We start from the raw sequence: 23,698 nt of genomic DNA, 5'->3' as shown, positions 1-23,698 counted from the left end.
ACTAACTGACCCTGCCACTTCTCCGCTCAGTAGTTGGCCAAGGAGTATGAAGAAAGCCAGGAACCCCATGCCAGATGTGTTCTTCATGATGTGCCATAGTATTCTGGTGCGTTGATTGGAAAAGAATCTTTTTTTTTTCACCCAAGAAGCACAGTTATAGAGATGCTTTGTGAATTAGGCAGCTTGCTATATTAGTCAGTGACACTCCAAGAGGAGTTTTGTGGGGGGTTTTCCCCCTTGTGTAACAAATTTGAAGTATAAGAATAAAGGGAAAAATTTGACTCTAGTGTTTTGCAGTACATCCTTTACTTTGGGAGACCTCGTTCCAATTTCGTTCCTCGTTATCAGCCCCTCAGGCAGTGGAATGATCCACTCTCGACAAACCTGGATATTGCTGAGTCTCCCAGAGGGGAACTACTTGCTTTTAGCCTTTGCATACTGTGATTACATTTCTTCCCAGGCTCCCTTCTGAACTCCCACGGAATTGCCATTCAGAACTAGGACTGTTGCTGTTTGAAATTCTAGTGTTGAGGATCCATTCACTCTTTTTCCACAAGCTTTTACTTACCGAGTATCTACTTTTGTAGCTCTCAGAAAGGACAAAGAAATAGTCTCTTCCCTGATGGGCTGGGACTCCAGCAGGGAGACTGCAAGAGGCTGTATGTGCAGGGTCTGTAGGAACCCAGGGCAGGAAGCATTTTCCATTTACCACTGGGAGAAGCCATTTATGCACTTCTCTGCCTGCCTGCATGTGTGTTAGTACCTCTCCGTAGCCGTCAGCACTTCCATCATGAAGGCTCCCTGGCCTGGAAAAAGGACGGAGTGGTTTTGTGAACATACTGGTTTTACAGCATGGTATTGCAGGAATAACAGGTCTCAAATTTACATTCTGTATAAGCTGTACCTGTTGGATATTGTTAACATTTTGGTAGTGTGGGATATTGGAGAAAAAGCCAAAATTTTAATGTTTTTCTCTTATTTAAATCAAGCCTATTCTTGAAATTGTTTCTTCTGTGATGTGCAAAGGGATAATTTAGACCTAGGTTCCATCTTTGTTCTGTGTGGCCTTGGGCAAGCTGCTCTGTTTCCTCTTTTGTGAAATTGAAATAAAAATATCCCATTGCATTTTGCGAAGATTAAATGAAATTTATTCAGACATAAATATACAACAGTATGTGCATAAAACATTTAGCACAGTGTCTGGTTCATCATGGTGGTTCAGTGAATGCTCATTTCCTTTCTGTACCTCCTCGGCCCACATGGTTCTTGAAGGAGGTTTGGGGTAATTTGTTTAAGAAGAGGTTAAAATGGCCTTTGTTAGGAACTCTTTGGGAAGCATTTTCTCCTTAGAACATGGTTCTAAATTGTGGTTGGATTCCAGGACAGCCTGCAGAAGCCCCAGTAACCCCTAGGTAGCTGAGCTGTTGTATTCATATCACTATGGAATGTGAACCACCCTTTGTAATCAGGACAGCATGTTTGTAGTCCTTCTGTGGGGTTCTGTGAACACCAGCCCTTGCCACGGGTTATCTGCTCCCTTTGACTTCCTTAGCACCTGGCCACTGAAAGTTACTTCCATGGGTGGGCAGCTGGAACAGCCAGCAAAGCTGAGGATGCGTTTAAAAAAAAAACCACCTCTCTTACTGAGAGATAATCAACATGTAGCATTATATTAGTTTCAGACTTACAACATAATGATTCAGTATTTGTGTACATTGTGAAATCATCACCACAGTAAGTCTAGTTAACATAATCAAGACACATAGTTGCAGTTTTTTTTTCTTATGATGAGATGTTTTAAGACCTACTCTCTTAGCAGTTGCCAGATATGTAGTATGACACAGTTAACTGTAGTCACCATGCTGAGGCTGCATCCCCATGACTTATTTTAAGAGCTTGAGGGCCCTTAGAGCTAAAGAATGAGGACTCCAGATATGCTGAGTGGTGAGAGGGCAAGGCCGGTAGCATCTGCTGAGCGCCTGCTGCGTACTGGTCACTGTGTCAAGGGCTTCAATGTAGCTGTGTGTTTAATCTTCGTAACAATCCATGAAACAGGTACTCTTAGCCCTCATTTTACAGATGAAGAAAACAGGCTTAGAAACATACATACAATCAGTACGTGGTAGAAATGAGGTTTGAACCGAGGATGTTCTGGATGCCAAAGCCTATGCTGTTCTAACGTAACACGCCACCTTTGTAAAGACAGAGGGGAGACTCACCCGGCACGCCTGTGAGCTGTGGAGAGGGGCAGCAGGACGGCGTCAGTTCTGCGAGGGTAAAAGGCTGAGGTGTGGGTAGCACTGTGTGACTCCAGCTCCGGTGGTGGGCAGTGGGAGGCCCGATGAAGGAATGAAGTCATGCAGAGCTCTTAAACGTCCACTTTGAGTCCTGTGGTTGCACATTGTAGAGTAGAAGTGAGATCCGTGCAAGCCTGGGAACAGAGCTGGGATCGGGGAGGAGGTCCCCAGTGTTGGGCAGGAATGGGCAACTCCCACAGCTCTCTTGGCTTGGCCAGTGCTTGACTTGTGAGAATGTTCGTTCCTGTGCCGGATCCTCAGGACCAGAGACTTCCTTTCCTCACTGAGTATAGGGCCAGTGAGGAGGGTCAAATCTAGTTCTCTTGGTCTCTCATTGTCTTTTTCCTCCAGCAGAAACCCAGCCTTTTCTCTTCCCTGAAAATTTTTTTGAGCTTTTATCTCCTGCAGCCCAGTGTTTAGTTTTCTCATTTTTGCTTGTCTCGTTTACCTTTCCTTCTCTGACTCTGTTGGCTTAACCAGGCAGTCATCTTTGTTAACGATTTCTCTACTCTAGAATTACCCAGAACACCTTGCAAACCAATAGCAGTTCTCTGAAAGCTCATGCTTCTTGACCATTATTACACTCCATCCTCAGTGAGCCTACCCTGCACCCCCTCCGTGCTCCTTACCCTGGGAATCGACAAGTGTTAGAGGCCACCTATCTGCTGCACAGGAAAGTTAAAGGAATGCGATTCTGAAGCTCTTTTAGAGAAATGCATACTTTATTATCCAGTGGAATCGGCAGTGAATTATGTTCATATTATACATAACGTTAGTTAGTTAATTTTGAGAGGCGAATTATGTGTCACCTCTTTCACAGGTTCTTTAGATTCAGCTTGAGCATAACCTCCTTTGAGAAGTCTTTCTCAATGGTCCCCACATCTAAATTAGATGCTTTTTCCCTGTACTTCTATTCTCACCTCCATTATCAGCACAACTTCTCATTTTGGGTCTTTTCTGTCTCTTTGTTTGATTCTCCTCTTCACGTTGGGCTTCTAAAGAGCAGGGACTATTTTTTCCCTCTGCCTAGCACCTTGGACAATATAATCCCTGCGACATAATTTTTTGAAAGCATGATAAACCTTACTTGTATTTAAATGTACCACGTGTTGCAATACCTCTTCTCTGTAACCATGAAAACTTATGTGTTTTTTGCAACTTCCTGTTCGGATCCAGTTTGAGGAGGTTTAGTTTTCCCTTTTGTGAGATTTGGTGCTATTTAAAAACGATTCTGAAAGATTCAGAATGATGACTTCCATTTACTGCTTCCCTCTTGATGGGGTGAGAGATTACTTGTCTATTCAGTACATTATTGGGGGGCAGGCATTGACTCTGACAGTCAACCTGTCTCCTCCACCTTTTTAAAACATTAAAAAAAAATCTATTTATTTATTTGAGAGAGAGACCTCACAAGTGGAGAGGATGGGCAGAGGGAGAGGGAGAAGCCGGCTCCCTGCTGAGCAGGGAGCCTGAATCTGCTGGACCCTAGGACCCTGGAATTATGACCTAAGCTGAAGGCAGACACTCAACCAACTGAGCCATCTAGGCACCCCCACTGTCTCCCCCACCTTTATTTTGTTATTATTTTTCTCCCCCCATTTTAAACACAAATACCTTCCCCAGTTTGTATCCTCTCCTAACTTTCTCTCCTCTCTCCCTCTTCTCAGCCAAGTTCCTTGAAAGAGTGGTCTTCAGTTCCTTGCTTTTCTCCAACTTCTCAGCCTGTTATATTCTGGCTTCTGTTCTTACCCTTCCAGTGAAGCTAATCTTGCTGGGAGGCTTATGATCTGATGAATCAGCCAAACCCAAGAAATGCTTCAGTAGTTATCTCTGCTACATTTGACCTAATTGACCATCCTTCCTTTGTCGCTTGTCACCCTTGTCACTGTGTTCCTCAGCATTAAGTCCTGCTGGCTTGGTTTTGTTTGTACAATCATTCCTTCAGCAAATATGAATGTGCTGCCACTCTTCCACGAGGCTAGCCTCTGAGCTGTGACCAAGACAGACATGGGCCCTGTTCTTATGGAGCCTACAGTCTACCAGGAGAGCAGCCATTCATTCATTTAGCTCAACAAGTATTCATTTAGTGCTTTGTGTTTTCTGGCTACCACTGTGCCTACCAACTAAAGAGGTAATGATATAAAACAGTTCCTCAAGGAAGGAGCTTTTAAATGGAAGCTTGAGTTGGCTAAGTGAAAAACCTGGATGGGGCGGGGGTGGGGGGGTGGGAGGTGGGGTGGGGTAGAGGTTGGTCGGGCAAGGAGACAGGAAGGGGTAGTTAATGATTGATTGCACTGTTCCTTATAAAGGTATCAACTGCTGTCTCATCTTAAGAATGAGAGTCTGCTCTTATCAGCTGCCATTGTTGAAGCGCTCTGATTGAGACATGCTGCTGCTCTATTGCAGCAGCCACAGTCCCGCTTCTCTTTCCTGGTCAGTGACTGTGTTGAAATCTCTGCCTGCCCTAACCAAAGAGGTTTTTAGTCTTGATAGGAAACCAGGATATATGCACGAGAGGATAATTAACAACATAGGCTAAGTGCCAAATGAGTGGTAGAGTTAAATATTGGAATTCAGAGAAGGGCACTGTCACTTAGATGTGTGTTGATTGTGGAGTGCCTTGGGGAGGTAGTGAGGCTTGAGTGGAAGGAAGAGAGAGAGACTCAGAAAAGCAGAGAAGGAATCAGGCATTTCCAGCAGAAAGAATGGAAAGAGCAGAGGCAGGCAAGTAGGGATTCAGTGTGGCAATTAGGGAAGGAGTCCTGTTGCCTGTAGGCTTAGCAGAGCCTGCTGTTGGGCTGGTGATGGAGTAACAGCGTAGAAGGTGGAAGAGGACCTACGGGGGGATCTTGAGTATCAGGCGAAGGGATGTTAGCATCTGAGCATAGAGGTAGCATGTGGAGAACACTGTTTTATTTATTTGCTTGTTTGTTTTTAAAGATTTTGTTTATTCATGAGAAAGGCAGAGACATAGGCAGAGGCGAGACTCAGTCCCAGGACCCTGGGATCACGCCCTGAGCCAAAGGCAGACACGCAGCCACTGAGCCACCCAGGTTCCCCTAGAATACTGTTTTAGAACAAATCTGGCAATGATTGGCTTCAGACCTAGGCCCTGAGACATGAGAACGCCTGGAGTGATGGGTAGTAATTCAGTGCAGCAGATGTTTACAGAGCACCTCCTGTGTAGCAGTGGGAAGGCTGCGGAATGAACAGTGAGAGAGCACTTGTGCAAGATTGTGCTGGGGGTTGGACAGATGAGACAAGGAGTGGGAGGGGAGATGGGAGGAGTTAGGGCTCCTCCCTTCCCCACACCCACAGGTTTTAGGGTTTGGCAAATTGGGGCCCACAGGTCAAATCCATGCAAATACCTGTATTTGTAGAATGGTTTTTCCATTTTTAAATGATTTGTTTTAAATCAGAAGAATAGTATTTCGTGATAGATGAAAATGATATGACATTCAAATCCTCCTGTCCATAAATAGTTTTTCTGGAGCACAGCCTGGCTTATCCGTTTATATATTTGTTGATGGCTACTTTCAGGGTCAAGTGGTTGTAACAGTCTACATGGCCCACAAAGCCTTAAATATGCACAATTTGGCCCGTTATAGAAACCTTGTAGACCCATTCTTACCTCAGTCCCTCTCTGCTCTCAGGCTGCCTGTCCCCCTTCCCACCTGAGGCTTTTCCCTCCACCAGCTTTTTAAATACCCTTTATTTTTTTTAAGATTTTATTTACTTATTTATGAGAGACACAGAGAAAGAGAGAGAGGCAGAGACACAGGCAGAGGGAGAAGCAGGCTTCATGCAGGGGGCCCGACACGGGACTCGATCCCTGGTCCCCAGGATCAGGCCCTGGACTGCAGGCGGCGCTAAACCGCTGAGCCACCCAGGCTGCCCACCCTTTTCTTTATATTCCTCTTGGAATGAATCTTTTTTCTGGGTCCTTTCTCTTTACAAATATGCTCAGCCAAACCCTACTCAAAAAAGCATCAACTCAGAAGCCCACTCTTGCTCCTGCTGTCCATCTCTCATTTTTGCCTCTACTTCACCTTTGGTTTATTCACCTTCATCCAGACTTCAGGCCCCAGCAGTTCATTAAAACCAGCTTTGCTAAGCCATTAATAGTTCCCAGCTGCTGGGAATCCAGGAGTCTCCTGAAACAAGTTCCTTGTTTTCTTGTACATTTCATATTCTGATCATTCATTTTCCTTGAGATCCTTTTTCTGTAGGCTTCTATGTCATCATTCTCTTTGGCTTCTCTTCCTGTTTCCCTAGCCCATCCCCACACTCTCTGGAATTCATCTCTCATAGTTCACTCTCACTTCCCTGTTCAGGTTCTTCTCCTGTCCCTGCTGGACTGTTGTTCCTCTTCTCTTAGTCTCTCTACCCCTTCTTCTGTTCTCTTACCTTTCCAGTCCATTCTCTAGTAGGCTACCTGAAGGATCTCTCCTCAACTGCTGATCTGATATGTTGCTCTCTTGGTTAAAACCCATTGGGTGAGTCTCCGTTGTCTTATTCCTCTGCTCCATAGCTTGAGTAAGGAGGCTTCACCTTATTTTTCTAGATCCTTCTGCATCTAGTCTCTTACATGCTGCAGGTATGTTTGTGGTTCACTGGTTTATCTGAGGAACACATTTTCAGTTTATCCCTAAAACAACAGGCAAGTGAAAAAACAAGAGAGAGAGAGAGAGAGAGAGAGAGAACACCTCGGCTTCTGAGCCTTCACTAGGAGGGTTAGATTTCCCTTTTTTATATCCCCAGGCTCCTGGGGCATGTATGTGTTGTCAGGCTCAGCACAGTTTATAATAATTTGTGCACATCCACCTCCTTAAAATTGGCATTTTTTAAAAGCAGAGATTTTTTTTTAAGGTTTTTAAAATTTATTCATGAGAGCACAGAGAGAGAGGCAGAGACAGAGGCAGAGGAAGAAGCAGGCTCCATGCAGGAAGCCGATGTGGGACTCGATCCCGGAATCCCGGGATCACGATCTGAGCCGAAGGCAGATGCTCAACCACTGAGCCACCCAGGTGCCCCCAAAGCAGAGATTTTTGTCTTGTTCACTTGTTTATCTGATGTGGTATCTAGCTTGTTGCCTGGGACCCGATAGTTCAGTAAATGTGGAATGAACACTAATAGTGTAGTTGGAGTTGTGGACTGAGGCTTTGGAGCAAGGTCGGGGTCAAAGGATGAAGATGTTCCATGAAAGCTGAAGAGTAGACAGTACTAGCGCCCTGGTGTGTACAGTATCAGATCATTTACAAGCGTATTTTCATGAATGTTTGATCTCATTTTGTTCCACTCTGCAGCACTGAGACAGGCAGGGCAGGCTTTATTAATACTCCTTTGAGAAGTAAAGAACTGAGGTTCAAGGAAGCAAAATGACTTATGGAAGGTCTTGAACATAAATGCCAGAAATTCATTCTCCTCCTGCTATGTCTAAGGCTGCTTCCCCTGCACTGGGGCAGGTAGGGGAGGGGTTGAGAGATGGGAGGTAAGTTCCAGGATACACCTACATATCAATTGAAGGGAAAGGAGTAGCTTGGAGAAGAAGATAAAGAGAGCCCTGTGGAATTGCTGTGTTGTGAAGGCCAAGTTTTTTTTTGTTTTTTTTTTTTTTGGCGGTGGGGGCGGGGTACATCACTGATGAGAGAGTTTTGCAAGTGAAGGCAAATGGAGAAGGATGGAAGGGTTGGCCACCAGGAAGTGCAGGAGAATCATTTCCTGCAGTGAAACCCACTTGCCAAGTTGTTAAGGAGTATGTGGGCATCAAAGGAGATGGAGGCACACATGTATGCTACCCTCTCAAGAAGTTTGGCAGTGAAAGTGAAACCAAGAGGCTGGCATTTTGGGAACTGTTATACTAGTAAATACTCCAAGAAATTCATGATACAGTGTTTTTATTTCATAGACTTGAAACTATGCTAGGGATATACTGCATGATGACCGAGCGTATCAATGTCAGGATGCTTTAGACTCAGTTTAACATTGGCCAGTTCCAGTCAAGGTGGGGTGCCACAAGGCAGGGTGTTTAATCAAGCTTTAAAGCCAACGGATGCCGGGATCCCTGGGTGGCGCAGCAGTTTGGTGCCTGCCTTTGGCCCAGGGCGCGATCCTGGAGACCCGGGATCGAATCCCACATCGGGCTCCCGGTGCATGGAGCCTGCTTCTCCCTCTGCCTGTGTCTCTGCCTCTCTCTCTCTCTCTCTCTCTATCATAAATAAATAAATAAATAAATAAATAAATAAATAAATAAATAATTAAAAAAAAAATAAAGCCAACGGATGCCTGGGTGGTGTAGTTGGTTAAGCGTCCGACTCTTGGTTTCAGTTCAGGTGGTGATCTCAGGGTCATGAGATCGAGCCTCTCATCGGGCTCTAGTCATCACAGAGTCTGCTTAAGACTCTGCACTCCCTGGGATCCCTGGGTGGCGCAGCGGTTTGGCGCCTGCCTTTGGCCCAGGGCGCGATCCTGGAGACCCGGGATCAAATCCCACGTCGGGCTCCCGGTGCATGGAGCCTGCTTCTCCCTCTGCCTATGTCTCTGCCTCTCTCTCTCTCTCTATGACTATCATAAATAAATAATAAAAAAAAAATTAAAAAAAAAAAAAAAGACTCTGCACTCCCAACCCCGCATACACTGTCTGTCTGTCTCTCTCTTTCTTAAATAAATAAGTAAATCTTTAAAAAAAGAAAGAAACCCAAAACAAGCCAAAATGTTATTTCAGTATAGGTAACTATGAGCGGCCCACCTTTAGAGGCTAGATGTATACCAGAGTCTGAAAAACCCCTTTTTATATTAATTTAGAATATTCATCTGCGTACAAGCTTATCTCATCCCCATGACTTATTATTTGTTGTTGTGGCATGATTTGATCCATGGGAAGATTTCCCCGCTTTGGTGTTCGAGGTGGTTTTTTGTGTTTATGATACAAACCTCTGTGTGTTGTGTACATTTCCTGGGAGCCAGGCTCTGCAGCTCTTTTGTCCTATTGATGAGGTGTTCTTTGTCTGCCAGGTAAAGCGGTACCAGTGCACCTTTGAGGGCTGTCCCCGCACCTACAGCACAGCAGGCAACCTGCGCACCCACCAGAAGACTCACCGAGGAGAGTACACCTTTGTCTGTAATCAGGAGGGCTGCGGCAAGGCCTTCCTCACCTCCTACAGCCTCAGGATCCATGTGCGAGTGCACACGAAGGAGAAGCCATTTGAGTGCGACGTGCAGGGCTGTGAGAAGGCATTCAACACTCTGTACAGGTGTGTACAGGCCTCTTCTCCAGCTTTTGACCCTGGCCTTGTGATTGCAGAGCCCTCCCCTAGCCCTGTGCAGATTTGTACTGCCAGGGTTTTAAACGGCACAGCAAGGGGGCGCCTGGGAGGCTCAGTTGCTTGAGCCTCTTGGTCTCAGAGCCATGAGTTCAAGCCCCCTGCTGGGTTCCATGCTGGGCATGGAGCCTACCTAAAAAAATAATAAAAAATAATTAAATAAATGAAGAGCACAGCGGTGCTCAACTGTTTAACATTCGCTGGAGGAACTTATTACTTAAAAATTGACATAAAAGGGGTTAATTAAAAATTATAATATATTTGTGTTCAAATACCAGCCTGGGGATTTTATTTTATTTTATTTTATTTTATTTTATTTTATTTTATTTTATTTATTTTATTTTATTTTATTTTATTTTATTTTATTTTATTTTATTTTATTTTATTTTATTTTATTTTATTTTTATTATTATTTTTTTTTTGACGGCAACCACCGCTTTTATGGGCCTGGGGATTTTAATACTTGGCCTGTTGACTCCTCTTGGCTCAGGGCCTGTACTGAGGCTTCTGTCAACTTTTGGTCCTTTCTCGCTTTGAAGATAACTTTTTTCTACCACTTGTTAGCCAGTTCCCTTTTACACCATTTGTATCAGGAAACCATGTCTTCTTCAGCTTTGGGTCCAAAGTAACAAACACGGCAATAGCTAACACTTAAGAAGCTCTTACTGTGTGTGAAGCACTATTCTGGGTGTTAATCCTCACAGCAGCTGACAAGTAAGTGGAAGCACAGAGAGGTTTTGTAACTGGCTCAGGGCCCCCCCATCCAGTAGGAAATGGGTCCGGGATTTGAGTCCCAGGCAGTCTGGCTGCAGAGTCACACTCCTACTGCTAAGCTACACACTTTTCTGAATTTCTCTTCAAGTAAACAATTTTGGATGCTGCTGTATAATGGATATGGAATTCTTATGCCCTGGATCCTGAAGCACGTTAAGCTGACATGAGTGGGGAGGCTCTGTAGTACATTATGCAAATGACAAAGGGACTTTCTCTGTGTAACATCTTGCAGGCTGAAAGCACATCAGAGGCTTCACACAGGGAAAACGTTTAACTGTGAATCTGAAGGCTGCAGCAAGTACTTCACCACACTCAGTGATCTGAGGAAGCACATTCGAACCCATACAGGAGAAAAGCCATTTCGGTAAGTCTCACAATTTTCCCTTCCCTTTGTCACTGACCAGGTGTGGCTGGGTCTCTTCATGTGCCCTGACATTTTTCAGAGCAGAAAGAAAACTGCCCCTGTCAGTTCTTTGGCAGCGTTGGCTCTCCCCAACATAGCTACAACCAACTACTCCACACAGGAGTAATGACGGATTCTAAGAGCATCCTTCTTTTGGACTGTGATGATGGCCTTTCTGCCGCAGGGTTTCCCCTTTTCAATGAGCATTTGTTGAAACTCAACGTGGGAGGCACTTATCAGTGCTAGAGAAATACTAAGACACGCTCTTCTCTCGGGAACATCGTCTAGTGAGAAAGAACCACAAGTAACCAGACAGTATATGAGACCGAGGTGCCCACACAGCTTTGAGCACAGCAAAAGGGAGAGCAATCTAAAAATCTAGGTGGGGAGTGGAGGAGATGAGAGGGGAAATGAGGGGATAAGAATGCAGGTATTTTGTTGCTTGTTGTTGTCTTGTAATACGTGTGTATACACACACATATAGGAGCATCCATTTTTGTCTGTATATTTCAGTCTCTACATATGTGTGCACATATGTATATTGAATGTACCCACACATAAATGTGTAACTTTCAAGGAAGGACTTGTATAATCTACCTTCTTCTCTGCTTATAGCTTGTGGCATGGTTCTGGGCATTCAGTAGAGGTTCAAAAACAAGTTTGGGATGATTATATGACATTTTCTTTTCTTTTTTAATATGACATTTTCTTAATAAGATTATCAGTTTGTAAGGATTCCCCCTAAATATAATACAGATGTATTACTAAAAATTGCCCATAAACCTTGTCTCCAAATTGTGGCAGAAGAGACTGCTGTTACATACATGGCATCACATGGGCTACCTTTCCCCTCTCAAGTCTCTCATCTCCTTATCAGGATCCTTTGATGGTGCCCCTGTCTTCAGGGACAGTCCACTCTTAAATACCAATTAAATGGAATGGTGTTCTAAAATTAAAGTTTCATTCCTGAATTGTAATCCCTCTAACAGCAAGAGTATTTACTTATTTGATTAATTAGTACATGAGTGAGTAAGCTGTATGCCCAACATGAGGTTTGAATTCACAACCCTGGATTAAGAGTTGCATGCTCTACAGGTTGAGCCAGCCAGGCATCCCTAAAAGCGAGAGTATTTAGATTCTAGTTAGTTACTCTCCAGATTCTGTGAAGCTTGGGTTACTTTTTACCCCATAAGGCTGTCGAGGGGACTCTAATTTCTATTCAGTCACATGCATTTTTGTGATGATTAAAACTGCTAATTTTTCTTAAATATTAGATGGGACTTTAGACACAATGATTATGTATTATTAAGAAGTAAAATGCTCCAGAGAAGCTTTCTACTTAAAGAAATAAAATACTTTGGTTTACAAGAAAATGCATTCATTCATATAAATAGTTATTGAAAGCCTGCTATATGCAAGAACTACAAGCCTGCTATGTGCAAGAACTACGGCAGATATAAAGGACTACATGGACCCTGCCCTTCAGAGTTTATAATCTAGGAGAACAGATAACAAATGTATACACATAGAGATAAAATAATATTGGAAATTACAGGTGCCATAAAAGAAGAACTTAGATAAATGGCTCAGGAGTTCTCAGGAGGGAAAGATTTCTTCCAGCTCTGGTTATCAAGAAAGTAAAAGAGAGAGACGTGGGTCTTGACACTGAAGGTTATAAATAAGTCATTACAACCATTATATATTATATATCATATGGCCAATGTAGTTGGGAGTGATTTTGTTTTGGTGTTATATTTAGGCTTCCTGCATTTGTGAGAGCTTCTCTACCCACTATTGACATTCCTAGTTTTCCACTGGCAGTAGATTTTCTGTATCAGCTCTGATTGTCAATAGAATTCTGTTAAGTAATTCATCAAAAAGCTTTTTATTTTTTTTAAGCTCTTATTGTCAGAGCTCTCAACATGTGACTTACTTGTAGGAGAAGAAATATTTATCCTGGACCATCAGTTCCCTCTGTTCCCAGATTTGTCACTTTTTTCAATGACCTGTCTTCATTTTCCATCTCTAAAACCAATTTCCTCAATCAGATCTCAGTGTTCTGAACATTTGTTTTAGTTTGAGCTTGTATTTATAAGAGATGTTGAAGATAAAGGCCTATTTACCTAATGACTGCTGTTTCTCTTTGCTTAAACAACTTACTTAGGTGTGATCATGATGGCTGTGGGAAAGCATTTGCAGCAAGCCACCACCTTAAAACTCACGTCCGTACACATACTGGTGAGTTTAAGCTGATTTTTTTTTAACCTTCATCAAGCTATGTTTCTTTGGAGAACTGTAGAGCTTCATGGAGAGAGCAAGCCTAAATCAGTGTAGCCTTCACCTATAATATTTGTTTCTTTCAGAGGTAAAAGGATGTAAAAGTTGGACTCAGGAATCCAGCCTTAAGAAATGAAGCCAGTGGGGCACCTGGGTGGCTCAGTGGTTGAGAGTCTGCTTTTGGCTTAGGTTGTGATCCTGGAGTCCCGGGATTGAGTCCTACATCAGACTCTCCTCAGGGAGCCTGCTTCTCCCTCTGCCTATGTCTCTGCCTCTCTCTGTGTGTCTCTCATGAATAAATAAATAAAATCTTAAAAAAAAAAAAAAAGAAAGAAAGAAAGAAAGAAAGAAAAAAAAAAGAAATGAAACCAGTACAGAGATTCTCAAAGAACCTGTGAGGGAAAAAAAAACTACTCTTGTCTTTAAACTTGCCAGGAGCAGGCCATTTTGCTCTACATTAAGGTTTAGGATGGAGATAGTTAACATGTAATTTTTCCAACTTTTAACAACTATTACCTGAACCCTCGTAGGAATATTTACTTCCCCTATTAGGGAAGAGTAGGTGTCTAAATCCAGTGAAATAATGTTATGGAAATACTAATACTACTTGTCATTCTTGCAGGTGAAAGACCCTTCTTCTGCCCCAGTAATGGCTGTGAGAAAACATTTAGCACTCAATACAGTCTCAAAAGTCACATGAAAGGTCATGACAACAAAGGACACTCATACAATGCACTTCCAAATCACAATGGATCAGAGGTGCGCAGTGTTTTGTCTCTTGTTTTGATCTAGGCAGCACAGAACAGCAACAGTTGTTTGTATATCAAAATAAAAGGGCAAAATGTCTTCTCTATGTGTCTGTCAGTGAGAGGGAAGAAATCAGGGTCAAGATCTGTATCTTTGTGATGGGGTGGTGCAAGCAGAAATTTCAGCCCGTGCCCTGTGCTTCAGCTTTTGATTCAGCTCTGCCTCCTTCCCATCAGGTATGCCTTGAAACCAAAGGTCTCACATGTTTCCAGAGGGTCAACCAGATGCTCTAAATGGGTCTCATTTTCTCATTTGTGTTTATGAAATGTACATCTGTGGTTGCATTTGGAACACAGATTAATGTTTTGCCTCTCATGTCTGTTTAATCTGTCATTGGAGAACCAGGTAGAGTCTGGAAGGTTTCTTGCCCTTTTGAATTATCCATAGGCCAGAAGGTTTGAGAGGCACTGGTGGGAAGTGCTGAACCACAGAACATGCCTCTGCAGAGTTTTGGACAGTTTGTTCTTTGCCAAGTCCCTCCACCATATCTCCCTCTCCTCTGCAGCTCTGTTCTGGAGAGGTCCTGGGAGAAATTTACTGGTTTTACTTCTATTGTGGTGGTGGGCACTTATGTATGTTTCTTAAACCTAGGAAGTGAGTATTATTATCTTACTATTTCAAAGATAAAGAAACTGAAGCTCACTGTCCCCCTTTTGAATCATTAGGTAATACTGATTTCGATTTTGGGAGAGACAGCGTATTTAAATTCTGTGGTTTCCAATTTTTAAACAGCAGAAGATCCCTTCCAACAGATTTCTGCCCATGTATATTATTAGTAATAATAACTAACACTTACTGAGTGTTTACCTTGTGCCAAATTTGATGTTAAGTGCTTTTATATGGACTGTCTCACTCAGAAGAGCTATGTAAGGTCAGTGCTATTATTAGCCTCATATTACCAATAAAGAAACTTTTGAGATAGGGAGAAATTAAATTACCTGCCTGAGTATCCAGAGTTTGTAATTAGTCTAATTTAGGCAGGGCAGTCTGATTCCAGAGCCTGGTTCTTGACCCCTATGTTGTGAGAGGCAAAATAACATGAGCTGTGAAGGCTGTGGCCTCTGGAGCTCCGCTGCCGATCAGATGGATGCCTTTAGGCAGATGGCTTTTTTTGCACCTTGGTTTCTTCTTCTGGAAAGCCAGATAAAAATACTAAGATCTGAGAGTCTTTGCTTACTAAGCTGCATGTATTAAGTCATGATCAGTCTTCTTATTCATGTGACAAGCCAAGGACACTTTAATTGGTGACAGCCCCTTAAGCACTGGGATGCCCAGTGCATGGTGCTCAGGTCTTGTCTTCTCACAGCTCACAGCTCAGTCCCCAGTGGTGGGAAGCTTCTCCTGTCTCAGGCTTTCAGTGCCATCTAGATTGCCTCTGAATCCTAAATAAAGATCTCCAGCCTGGATCTCTTCCTGAACTCTACACTTGTACAGACAGTCCCCACTTAGAATGATTTGATTTTATGGGTGCGAAAATGATATGCATTCACTAGAAACCATACTTTGAATTTTGATTTGAATCTTTTCCCGGTCTAACAGCAGGTGGTATGATCCTCTCTTCATTTGATCTTAGCCAAAAGGCTGAGATGTGATATGTATGATCCTCTCTTGTGATGCTGGGCAGTGGGAACGAGTCATAACCCCCCATCAGCCCTGCAATAGCAAGGGTAAACAACTGATACACAACAGACCCATTCAACTGTTGGTCTGTTTTTTCCCCTTTCAGTACAGTGTTCAATTAATTACATGAGCTAGTCAGCATTTTGTTATAAAATCATCTTTGTGTTAAATCATTTTGCCCAACTATAGGCTAATGTAAGTGTTCTAAGCGCGTTTCAGGTAGGTTGGGCTGAGCTGTGAAGTTTGGAAAAGGAGGTGTTCGATGTATTTTTTGACTTAGGATGGGTTTATCAGGACATAGCTGCACTGTAAGTTGAGGAAGATGATATATTTTCAACCTCCTTTTTCAACCCAGAAATCCTCAGTCTTTTCTAATGTGATATGTGGAAACCACCTTGGATGTGGGTCCCTACCTTAGTAAATGGCACCTCTGTGTCTTCAGTGGCACAGGCCAAAAATCTTGGAGTCATTCTTGATACGTCTTTTTTCCCCCTCATACCCTACGGCTGTCAACAAAGTCTCAGCTCTACCATGAGAATAGATGTGGAATCTGATCACTTCTGATACTTTGTTCAGGCTGGTGTCAGCTTTTGTCTGGATTACTGCAGTAACCACTAGGTGGTCTTCCTCGAACCTCCCCCTTCTCCTCACTCCCACCCTGCCCTGACACAGACTGGTCTACATATTTCACCCAGAGCAATCTTTCTAAACCATAAGGCAAATAATTTCTGTCCTCTGTTCATAACTCTCCGGTAGCTTCTTCCATCACTTACAGCAAAAGTCAGAATCTGTACAGTGGCCCACAAGGCCCTATAGACTCTGGTCTCTGGCCTCATTTACTTCTCTTCCTCTCACTTTAGCTGTACTGTCCTCCTTGTGGTGCCTGGAACAAGGGAAGCCAATCCCTGCCCCCGGGCCTTTGTATTTGCTGTGCCCCCTGCTTGGAACACTTTTCCCAGATATGTGCATGACCCATGCTCTCTTCTCTTCAGTATCTGCCCAAAAGCCAGCTTATCTAAGAAGCCTTCCCTGGTCTAATAAAAGGGCATCTCCTGCCCCAGCCATCTCTATTTCCTTTACCCTCCATAGCACTTAGCATCATCTTGTATTCTTTGGGGATTTTGTCACCCTCTCCATCCCCCCTCACCCCTCCCATGTAAGCTCTGTGGTGGCAGGGACCTTGTTTTGTTCATTATTGTATCCTTGGGCCTAGAACAGTGCCTAATACATAGTAGACGCTCAGTGAATATTTGTTGAACGCATGTATGAATGGGAACATCTGACCCATGAGGTAAGCAGAGTTACCACTTAAAGTGTGTGGTAAATTGCAGCTGGCATCCTAGGAATCCAAAGTTCAGAGTTAGTCTAGGCAGTCATAGTGGGAAAGTATAAAGCCTCAATTCTGCTCTGAGTAAGGATCCCTGAGGTGCTGGGGACACAGTGATGCAATGGAAGATGGACTTCTCATCAGAAGCACTGGGTTTGTGTTCTGCTAATTAGCTGTGTGATTTTGGACAGTTCACTACCAGTCTTAGCATTAACTTTCTCATATTTAAAAAGGGAATATAAAATAATACTTCAGGTTTATATGAATAGCAGATGAGATCATGTGAAATTGCTTTGTAAATGGTAAGACTGATTATACAAATATTATTAATTTGCTATTATTACAGCTTTTGTTAATCTGGAGCCTGAGTCATGAGATAATTCTTAAACTCTTTATTAATCATCTTTAAGAAATATGACATTCTTTAAAAAAACATAAGACATTCTTTTAAGAATCTCAGGATTTTAAAAATTAAAATAATTCACACAGCCCTTGCTTTGGATGGTTTTTACCTCTCCAAGTAATAAATCTAGACATTTGGAACTGTAGGGACATTGTGATCAACTGTTTTATTACTTGCTATGCTACTATAAATCCTGATTTTTTTGTTACTCAGTTAGAAATTTTTCTCCTTCACAGGATACAAATCATTCACTTTGTCTGAGTGACTTGAGCCTTCTGTCCACAGATTCTGAACTTCGAGAAAATTCTACAGTAAGTGTACCTCTGATACAAGTGTGAGAAAAATAAGTTCAAGAATTGAGCACTCCCTTTGGTGGGAAAATTGAGGAAGGCCAGCCTTTGCAGTCTTCCAGACTTGGTTGTGTCCAATTACTGACCCGTTAGGGCTGTTTTGGTTTTGGTTTTACTTCCTCATAGAGCCTCCATGGGAGAGCTTGTTCTCTCTAATGCCTGATGCCTTTACTCACCTGATAACCTCTGGCCCCAGAAGTTTCATTCTTTTGTTCACCTAGCAAATATTTATTGAGTGCCTAGTCCATTGGGCAGTGTGTTGGTACTGAGCTTGTAGTGGTAAAAAAGTAGGTGTGGTCTGTCCTTGAGCTTAAAATTAGTCTACTATAAGGGGGAGCCAGAATTCACCCAGAATTCCAGTTTGCAGACTTTCTCAAGCCCTGCCAATCTGACTAGAGTCTGTCTTGGAGCTCACTGCATTGGCATCCCAAATGGAACCTTCTCTATAAGCCGCCTTCTTAAGGACAATCCTACTGTCTCTTGATTGGATGGCTTCAGTTCACTGTCTTTGGAATTTCCCTGCCACTCCTGTGGCTCTATGATGTGCCTTGCAGGCCACTGCATGAAGCCTGAGGTTATACTCCTTCCTGAGGATCCGTGCTTTACTGTGTCACCAACGCTGGTTGTTGTAAATTGTTTGTAGTTTTTCTGTGGTAAGTAAACATAGCTTGAGTTAGATTTTCTATGAGTATGTGCATAAGTAGAAAGGAATCAACGTGGTAGGAAGTATTTGAGCAGAGATGGAAAGACTCGGAAATGCCATGAAATGTGTGCTGTTTCTCAAAGTGTGATCAATGGAGTCATCTGCAGCACTTCTGGTGACGTAGCTGCTTGGGCCTCATCACAAGCCTGCTTCATCAGTATCCCCTGGGAATGGCTTCTGACACTGTCTTTTTACATAAACACCCCAAGGCTTGGGTTCTTCAGTAATGGCAGAGTTACTGGTATCAGACCAACCCTCCCGTAGAAAACAACTACCAATGCTAGGCAAACGATCAAGAACAACTACTTGAAGGCACCAAAGAGCAACCCCCAAACAGGCAGAGGTAAAGCTCGGAAGAAGGAGCCATGTGGACAATGTCAAAGGCACTAGATAGGCTTTCGAGTATTAGAGCTTGTCAGCCTCAGGGCAAGCCCCAGTTGACACCAAATAAGAGGCTAAAACTCAGTAAACTTTCAGGCACACCGGCTTGAATAACCAGAGGACAGAGTTCAGAGCTACCACAGCAGCACCTGGAAAGTGAAGAGCCAACATAGTGGGAGCCCCAAGCTCTGTGTATAACTGTTCTCATCTCTAGTTGGCCCTAGAACTGTATGTGTGTGAGACAGGCCCTTAGCAGCCCAGCTGAGGCTGAAGAACTGAACAAAGAGACAGCTGTTGTCCCTCACAGGGAAGACCAAGTTTGCAGTTGGGACACAGCCAGACCAACAGACTATTCAAGCAGACAAACGGACACTGTCTCTTCCAGAAGTATAACAGAATCCGGAGTCTCAACAGCATATCATTTACAATGTCCAGGATGATCCAAAGTTAGTAAACATAAGAAGAAAGAGGAAAACATTAATCCTACTCAAGAGCAATGGTAATCTGTGGAGATGAATCCCAAGATGAGTGAGATGTTAGAATTAGCAGACAAGGATTTTTGTTTTTAAGGTTTTTTTTTTTTTTAAGTTTATTTTTTTTAAGGAATCTTTATACCTGGGGCACTTGGGTGGCTCAGTGGTTGAGCATCTGCCTTCAGCTCAGGTCATGATCCCAGGGTCCTGAGATCGAGTTCTGAATTGGGCTCCCCGCAGGGAGCCTGCTTCTCCCTCTGCCTATGTCTCTGCCTCTCTCTGTGTGTCTCTCATGAATAAATACATAAGAATTAAAAAAAAAAAAAAAGCCCCCAACATGGGGCTTAAGCTCATGATCCTGAGATTAAGAACCACTGACTGAGCCAGCCAGGCACTGCAGTAAACAAGGAGTAGCTCTTTTATGCTCAAGGACCTAAAGGAATATGCTTGTAATTGAATAAATATGAAATCTCATCAGAGAAATAGAAACTATAAAAAGTGTACCACATGGAAATTCTGGAACTAAAACTGTATCTGAAGTAAAAAATGTACCGGATGGGTTTAACAGCAGATTGGAAAGGACAGACAAGAGAACCAGTTAAATTGAAGACGGAGGGCAGCCCGGGTGGCTCAGCAGTTTAGCACCGCCTTCAGCCCGGGGTGTGATCCTGAAGACCAGAGATTGAGTCCCGCATCTGGCTCCCTGCATGGAGCCTGCTTCTCCCTCTGCCTGTGTCTCTGCCTCTCTCTCTCTCTCTCTCTGTGTCTCTCATTAATAAATAAGTAAAATCTTTTTAAAAAAAAAATTGAAGACGGAGAAATAGAAATGTACCAAATGAACAAAGAAACATTAAATAAGCACCTCATATGATTTTTATGCCTATTCACGTTTTAGAGCTCATAGTTTAAAGTGAAATTTCTATACTGGATGGCCTCAATGCCCTCTGAGTTCTGGAACCTAAGATTTCTGAGTGTAATATCTCTTTAATCTCAGAGGTGTATTAAATGGTTCAAGAGTCCACTCCTGGCCAGGGCCATGACCTAGGACTAAAGAGCTTTCTGGAGCCCTCGGGTCATCAGATGAGGAATCCTGGTTTGGAGGGACATTAAGTACTTTAAAAAAAAGAAAAGAAGAAGAAGAAGGAAAGCCTTTTTTTAAAAAAAAAAACAAAACCACAATGTACATCAGGAAGAGAGAGGCTCTGTCCCTTGGGGTCAAATTACATAGTGTGCCCTCACCACCCAACAGTTACTCCAGAATTGGCAATACTCTAGTTTTTAGTCTTTCATTCTTAAGGCCACAATTCCTTGAAGTAATAGAATTAATTTTGCTTTGTTCTACATAAAAAAAAAAGATGAATTGTTAATATCAAATACATTTTGAGGACATCATCTTTTTCTAGGTTTCTGGGCAGCTGCATATGTATGTGTGTCCTGGAAGTGAGCTTCAGTTTGTTCAGATCTTTCGTTAATGGAGGGTTGGAGCAGCTAGGAATAGGCCTCTGGGCCTCATGGCTCCTGAGCTTCAGGATCCATCCTGGTCCTAGACAACTCCCAGGGTTCTTGGTCTCTCTGCTCCAGGCCCTAGAGGCTCAGCCTGTTCTCGTCTTCTTTACTGTGGGGAGCTGCTCGAACTTGCTCTGCCTCCAGGTTTGTGCCCTGAAGCCTGGCAGTGACTGAGTCCTAGTCCCCTCAGTACATTTTTTTTTAGTGTGTAAAATACTTTTTATTGAAGTATAATATACATACAGAAAAGTACACCTATCACAAATATACAGCTTAATGAATGATCACAATTCATCACATCCATGTAACCAGCACCCAAATCAAGAAATAGAACATTCCCAGTATCCCAGAAGCCCTCCACCCTTCATGCCCACTAACATCTATTACCTCTCCTTAGGGATAACCACTCTCCCAACTTATAGCAACGTAAGATGGATTTGCCTGTTCTTGTGCTTTGTGCAATTGGAATTGTGCCAGTTGTACTGGTTTGTGCTGGCTTCTTTCTTGCAACGTCATGTTTAAGAAATGAATCCATTGGGATCCTGGAGTCCTGGGATCAAGTCCCACATCGGGCTCCCTGCATGGAGCCTGCTTCTCCCTCTGCCTGTGTTTCTGCCTCTCTCTCTCTCTCTCTCTCTCTCTCTCTCTCTCTTTCTCTCTCTCTCTCTCTCTCTCTCTCTGCCTCTCATGAATAAATAAAGTCTTTAAAAAAAAAAGAAATGAATCCATATTGTTGCATAGCTGTAGATCATTGGTTCTCCTTGGTGAGTAGTAGTACATTAAGTGAATGTTCCCTTGGGTATGTGGATAGTTTCTAGTGTGGAGCTCTTAGGATAATGCTGCTGGGAACATTCTCATGGTGATCTCTTGGAGTCACACAGGCTTATTCCTTTTTAACAGTGTTATTGCTGATAATTTGTAAACCGGTAAAACAAAAATAACTACCATGAGGAAGTTGTTGAGCTGACAGTGTAGTGGGGTCGTTAGCTCACTACTTTTCAAACTGAATTATAAAGTAGGGGGTAAGGTCTACGTTTTAAGGACATCAGCACAATAGAGAGTATCAGAAGACCTGGCATGTAGTAAGGAGAAGCCTCGTTTCATAGACTTTTGTTATAGTTATAGTACGGATAGTTATGTAATGTGAGGGATGTATGTGTGCACATATAAATTGTTTGTGGGTATATGAAAAATGTAATTCTTACTTTGCATCGTGATGAAAAGTTTGAAGGCTGCTATGTTGGCCTGTGATTTTTTTTTTTTAATATTTTATTTATTCATGAGAGACAGAAAGAGAGGCAGTGACATAGGCAGATGGAGAAGCAGACTCCCTGCAGGGAGCCCGATGCAGGACTCGATCCCAGGACCCTGGGATCACAATCTGAGCCAAAGGCAGACTCTCAACCACTGAGTCACCCAGGCTCCCCTTGCCCTGTGATTCTTAACTCCCTCTGCACTGGAAGCAGAAGTCCTGGTGTAGATTTGTGTCTTCAGCATGTGTCATGCTGGCAATCAGATTCACTCATCTTCCAGTCAGTGGAATCATGCTTAGAATAATTAGCCTCTTTTGATTCAAAGGGGCAGTTTCATTTCAGACCTCTAGGTTGCTGCACAGTTGCACTCACCACACTTGCCCAGGCCCAGAGTGATTCTTTCCCCTCCCAGCAGCAGAGTTGTTGGAAAATGACCTGTAAGCACAAGTTGGCACTGATGCAGAATACGGCCTGAAGATGGGTTTTGGTTGGTCTATACAGTGCTTTGTTTTCAGTTATTTGCTTTTAATTACAAATCAGTAGATTTCACATAAAAATCCAAATTTCAGACCATTCTTGAGCTCTGAAGTCCCCACTGTGCATATGACAGGGCCACAATCCTCAGAAGCACTGTAGGTGACTAGAGCTCAGGCCCTCCAGCTTGCCACAGCCTGGGTCCCTGCACCCTTGCTTTACTTCTGTTAGCTGCCTGTACTCCTGGAGGTGTGCTCACCTCTGTCACTCCTGCCCTATGAAATGGCGGGGGGAGGCAGACTGGAGGTAAAAACAATTGCTGTCCCTTCCCCTTAACAACCAAAGAAAAACAAAAACAAAAACAAAACCAAAGACAAGCCCGGGGTGCCTGGGTGGCTCAGTGGTGAACATGTGTCTTTGGCTCGGGTCGTGATCCTGGGGTCCTGCAATCGGATCCTGCATCAGGCTTCCCACAGGGAGCCTGCTTCTCCCTCTGCCTGTGTCTCTGCCTCTCTCTGTGTCTCTCACGAATAAATAAGTAAAATCTTAAAACAACAAACAAACAAAAAAAGACAAGCCTGGAGATGGCCATTTTATTTGGTGCCTGTCAGGAGTCAGACCCTAGGCATTGTATTTTTGAGGGGTCCCCCCCCCACATTTTATCTTATTTAAAATGCCTCTGACATTTTTTTAATTCTTAATAACAAAGAAACTTGCAGTGGCAAACAATAGCGAGTATAAGGCAATAACTGTTGCCTCTCATGAAAAGTTTCTTTATATTGTTTGATTCACTACCATGCATCTATGTTAGACTATTGTAGATGTTATGTAATGACCCTGAAGGGTATTCACAATATATTATTATTACAGGAGAAAAGCAGGTTTCAGGTAATGGATATAATACAATCCCATTTTTAGGAAGGATTTGGTCTTCTTTTAGGTCAGGGGTCAGGAAGCTGTGTTTTTTGTTTGTTTGTTTGTTTTTTGGAAAGAGCCAGATAGTAAATATTTTTGGCTTTGCAGACGGTAGAGTCTCTGACACAACTCAGCTCTGTCGTCAGAGCATAAAAGCAGCATAGACAGTAAATGAACGAGCATGCATCTGTTCCAGTAGAACTTTACTTCCAAAAGCAGGCAGGTCGTCTACAAGTCATAGTTTGCAGGCTCCTGTTTTAGAGTATCTGAGGACCCAAATCTAAACACTTTGTTTTTTTTTTAATTTTTTAATTTTTATTTATTTATGATAGTCACAGAGAGAGGGAGAGAGAGAGGCAGAGACATAGGCAGAGGGAGAAGCAGGCTCCATGCACTGGGAGCCCGACGTGGGA

The 23,698-nt window shown here is 43.1% G+C and overlaps 1 protein-coding gene across 2 annotated transcripts in view; it reads left to right on the top strand.

Moving 5' to 3' along the window:
- MTF1 (metal regulatory transcription factor 1) overlaps positions 1-23,698 on the top strand; it is a 42,419-nt gene that overhangs the window by 7,082 nt on the left and 11,639 nt on the right. For both annotated transcript variants that reach the window (XM_041738309.1, XM_041738308.1), the window contains exons 3-7: positions 9,312-9,550; positions 10,626-10,757; positions 12,961-13,034; positions 13,696-13,832; positions 17,467-17,541. In XM_041738309.1, the coding sequence (XP_041594243.1) occupies positions 9,312-9,550; positions 10,626-10,757; positions 12,961-13,034; positions 13,696-13,832; positions 17,467-17,541 (657 nt within the window). The remainder of the gene's footprint in view (positions 1-9,311; positions 9,551-10,625; positions 10,758-12,960; positions 13,035-13,695; positions 13,833-17,466; positions 17,542-23,698) is intronic.

The sequence above is a fragment of the Vulpes lagopus genome, chromosome 23 (assembly GCF_018345385.1).
Source record: "Vulpes lagopus strain Blue_001 chromosome 23, ASM1834538v1, whole genome shotgun sequence".
NCBI lineage: Eukaryota > Metazoa > Chordata > Mammalia > Carnivora > Canidae > Vulpes > Vulpes lagopus.
This window is presented reverse-complemented; position numbering and strand designations above follow the sequence as displayed.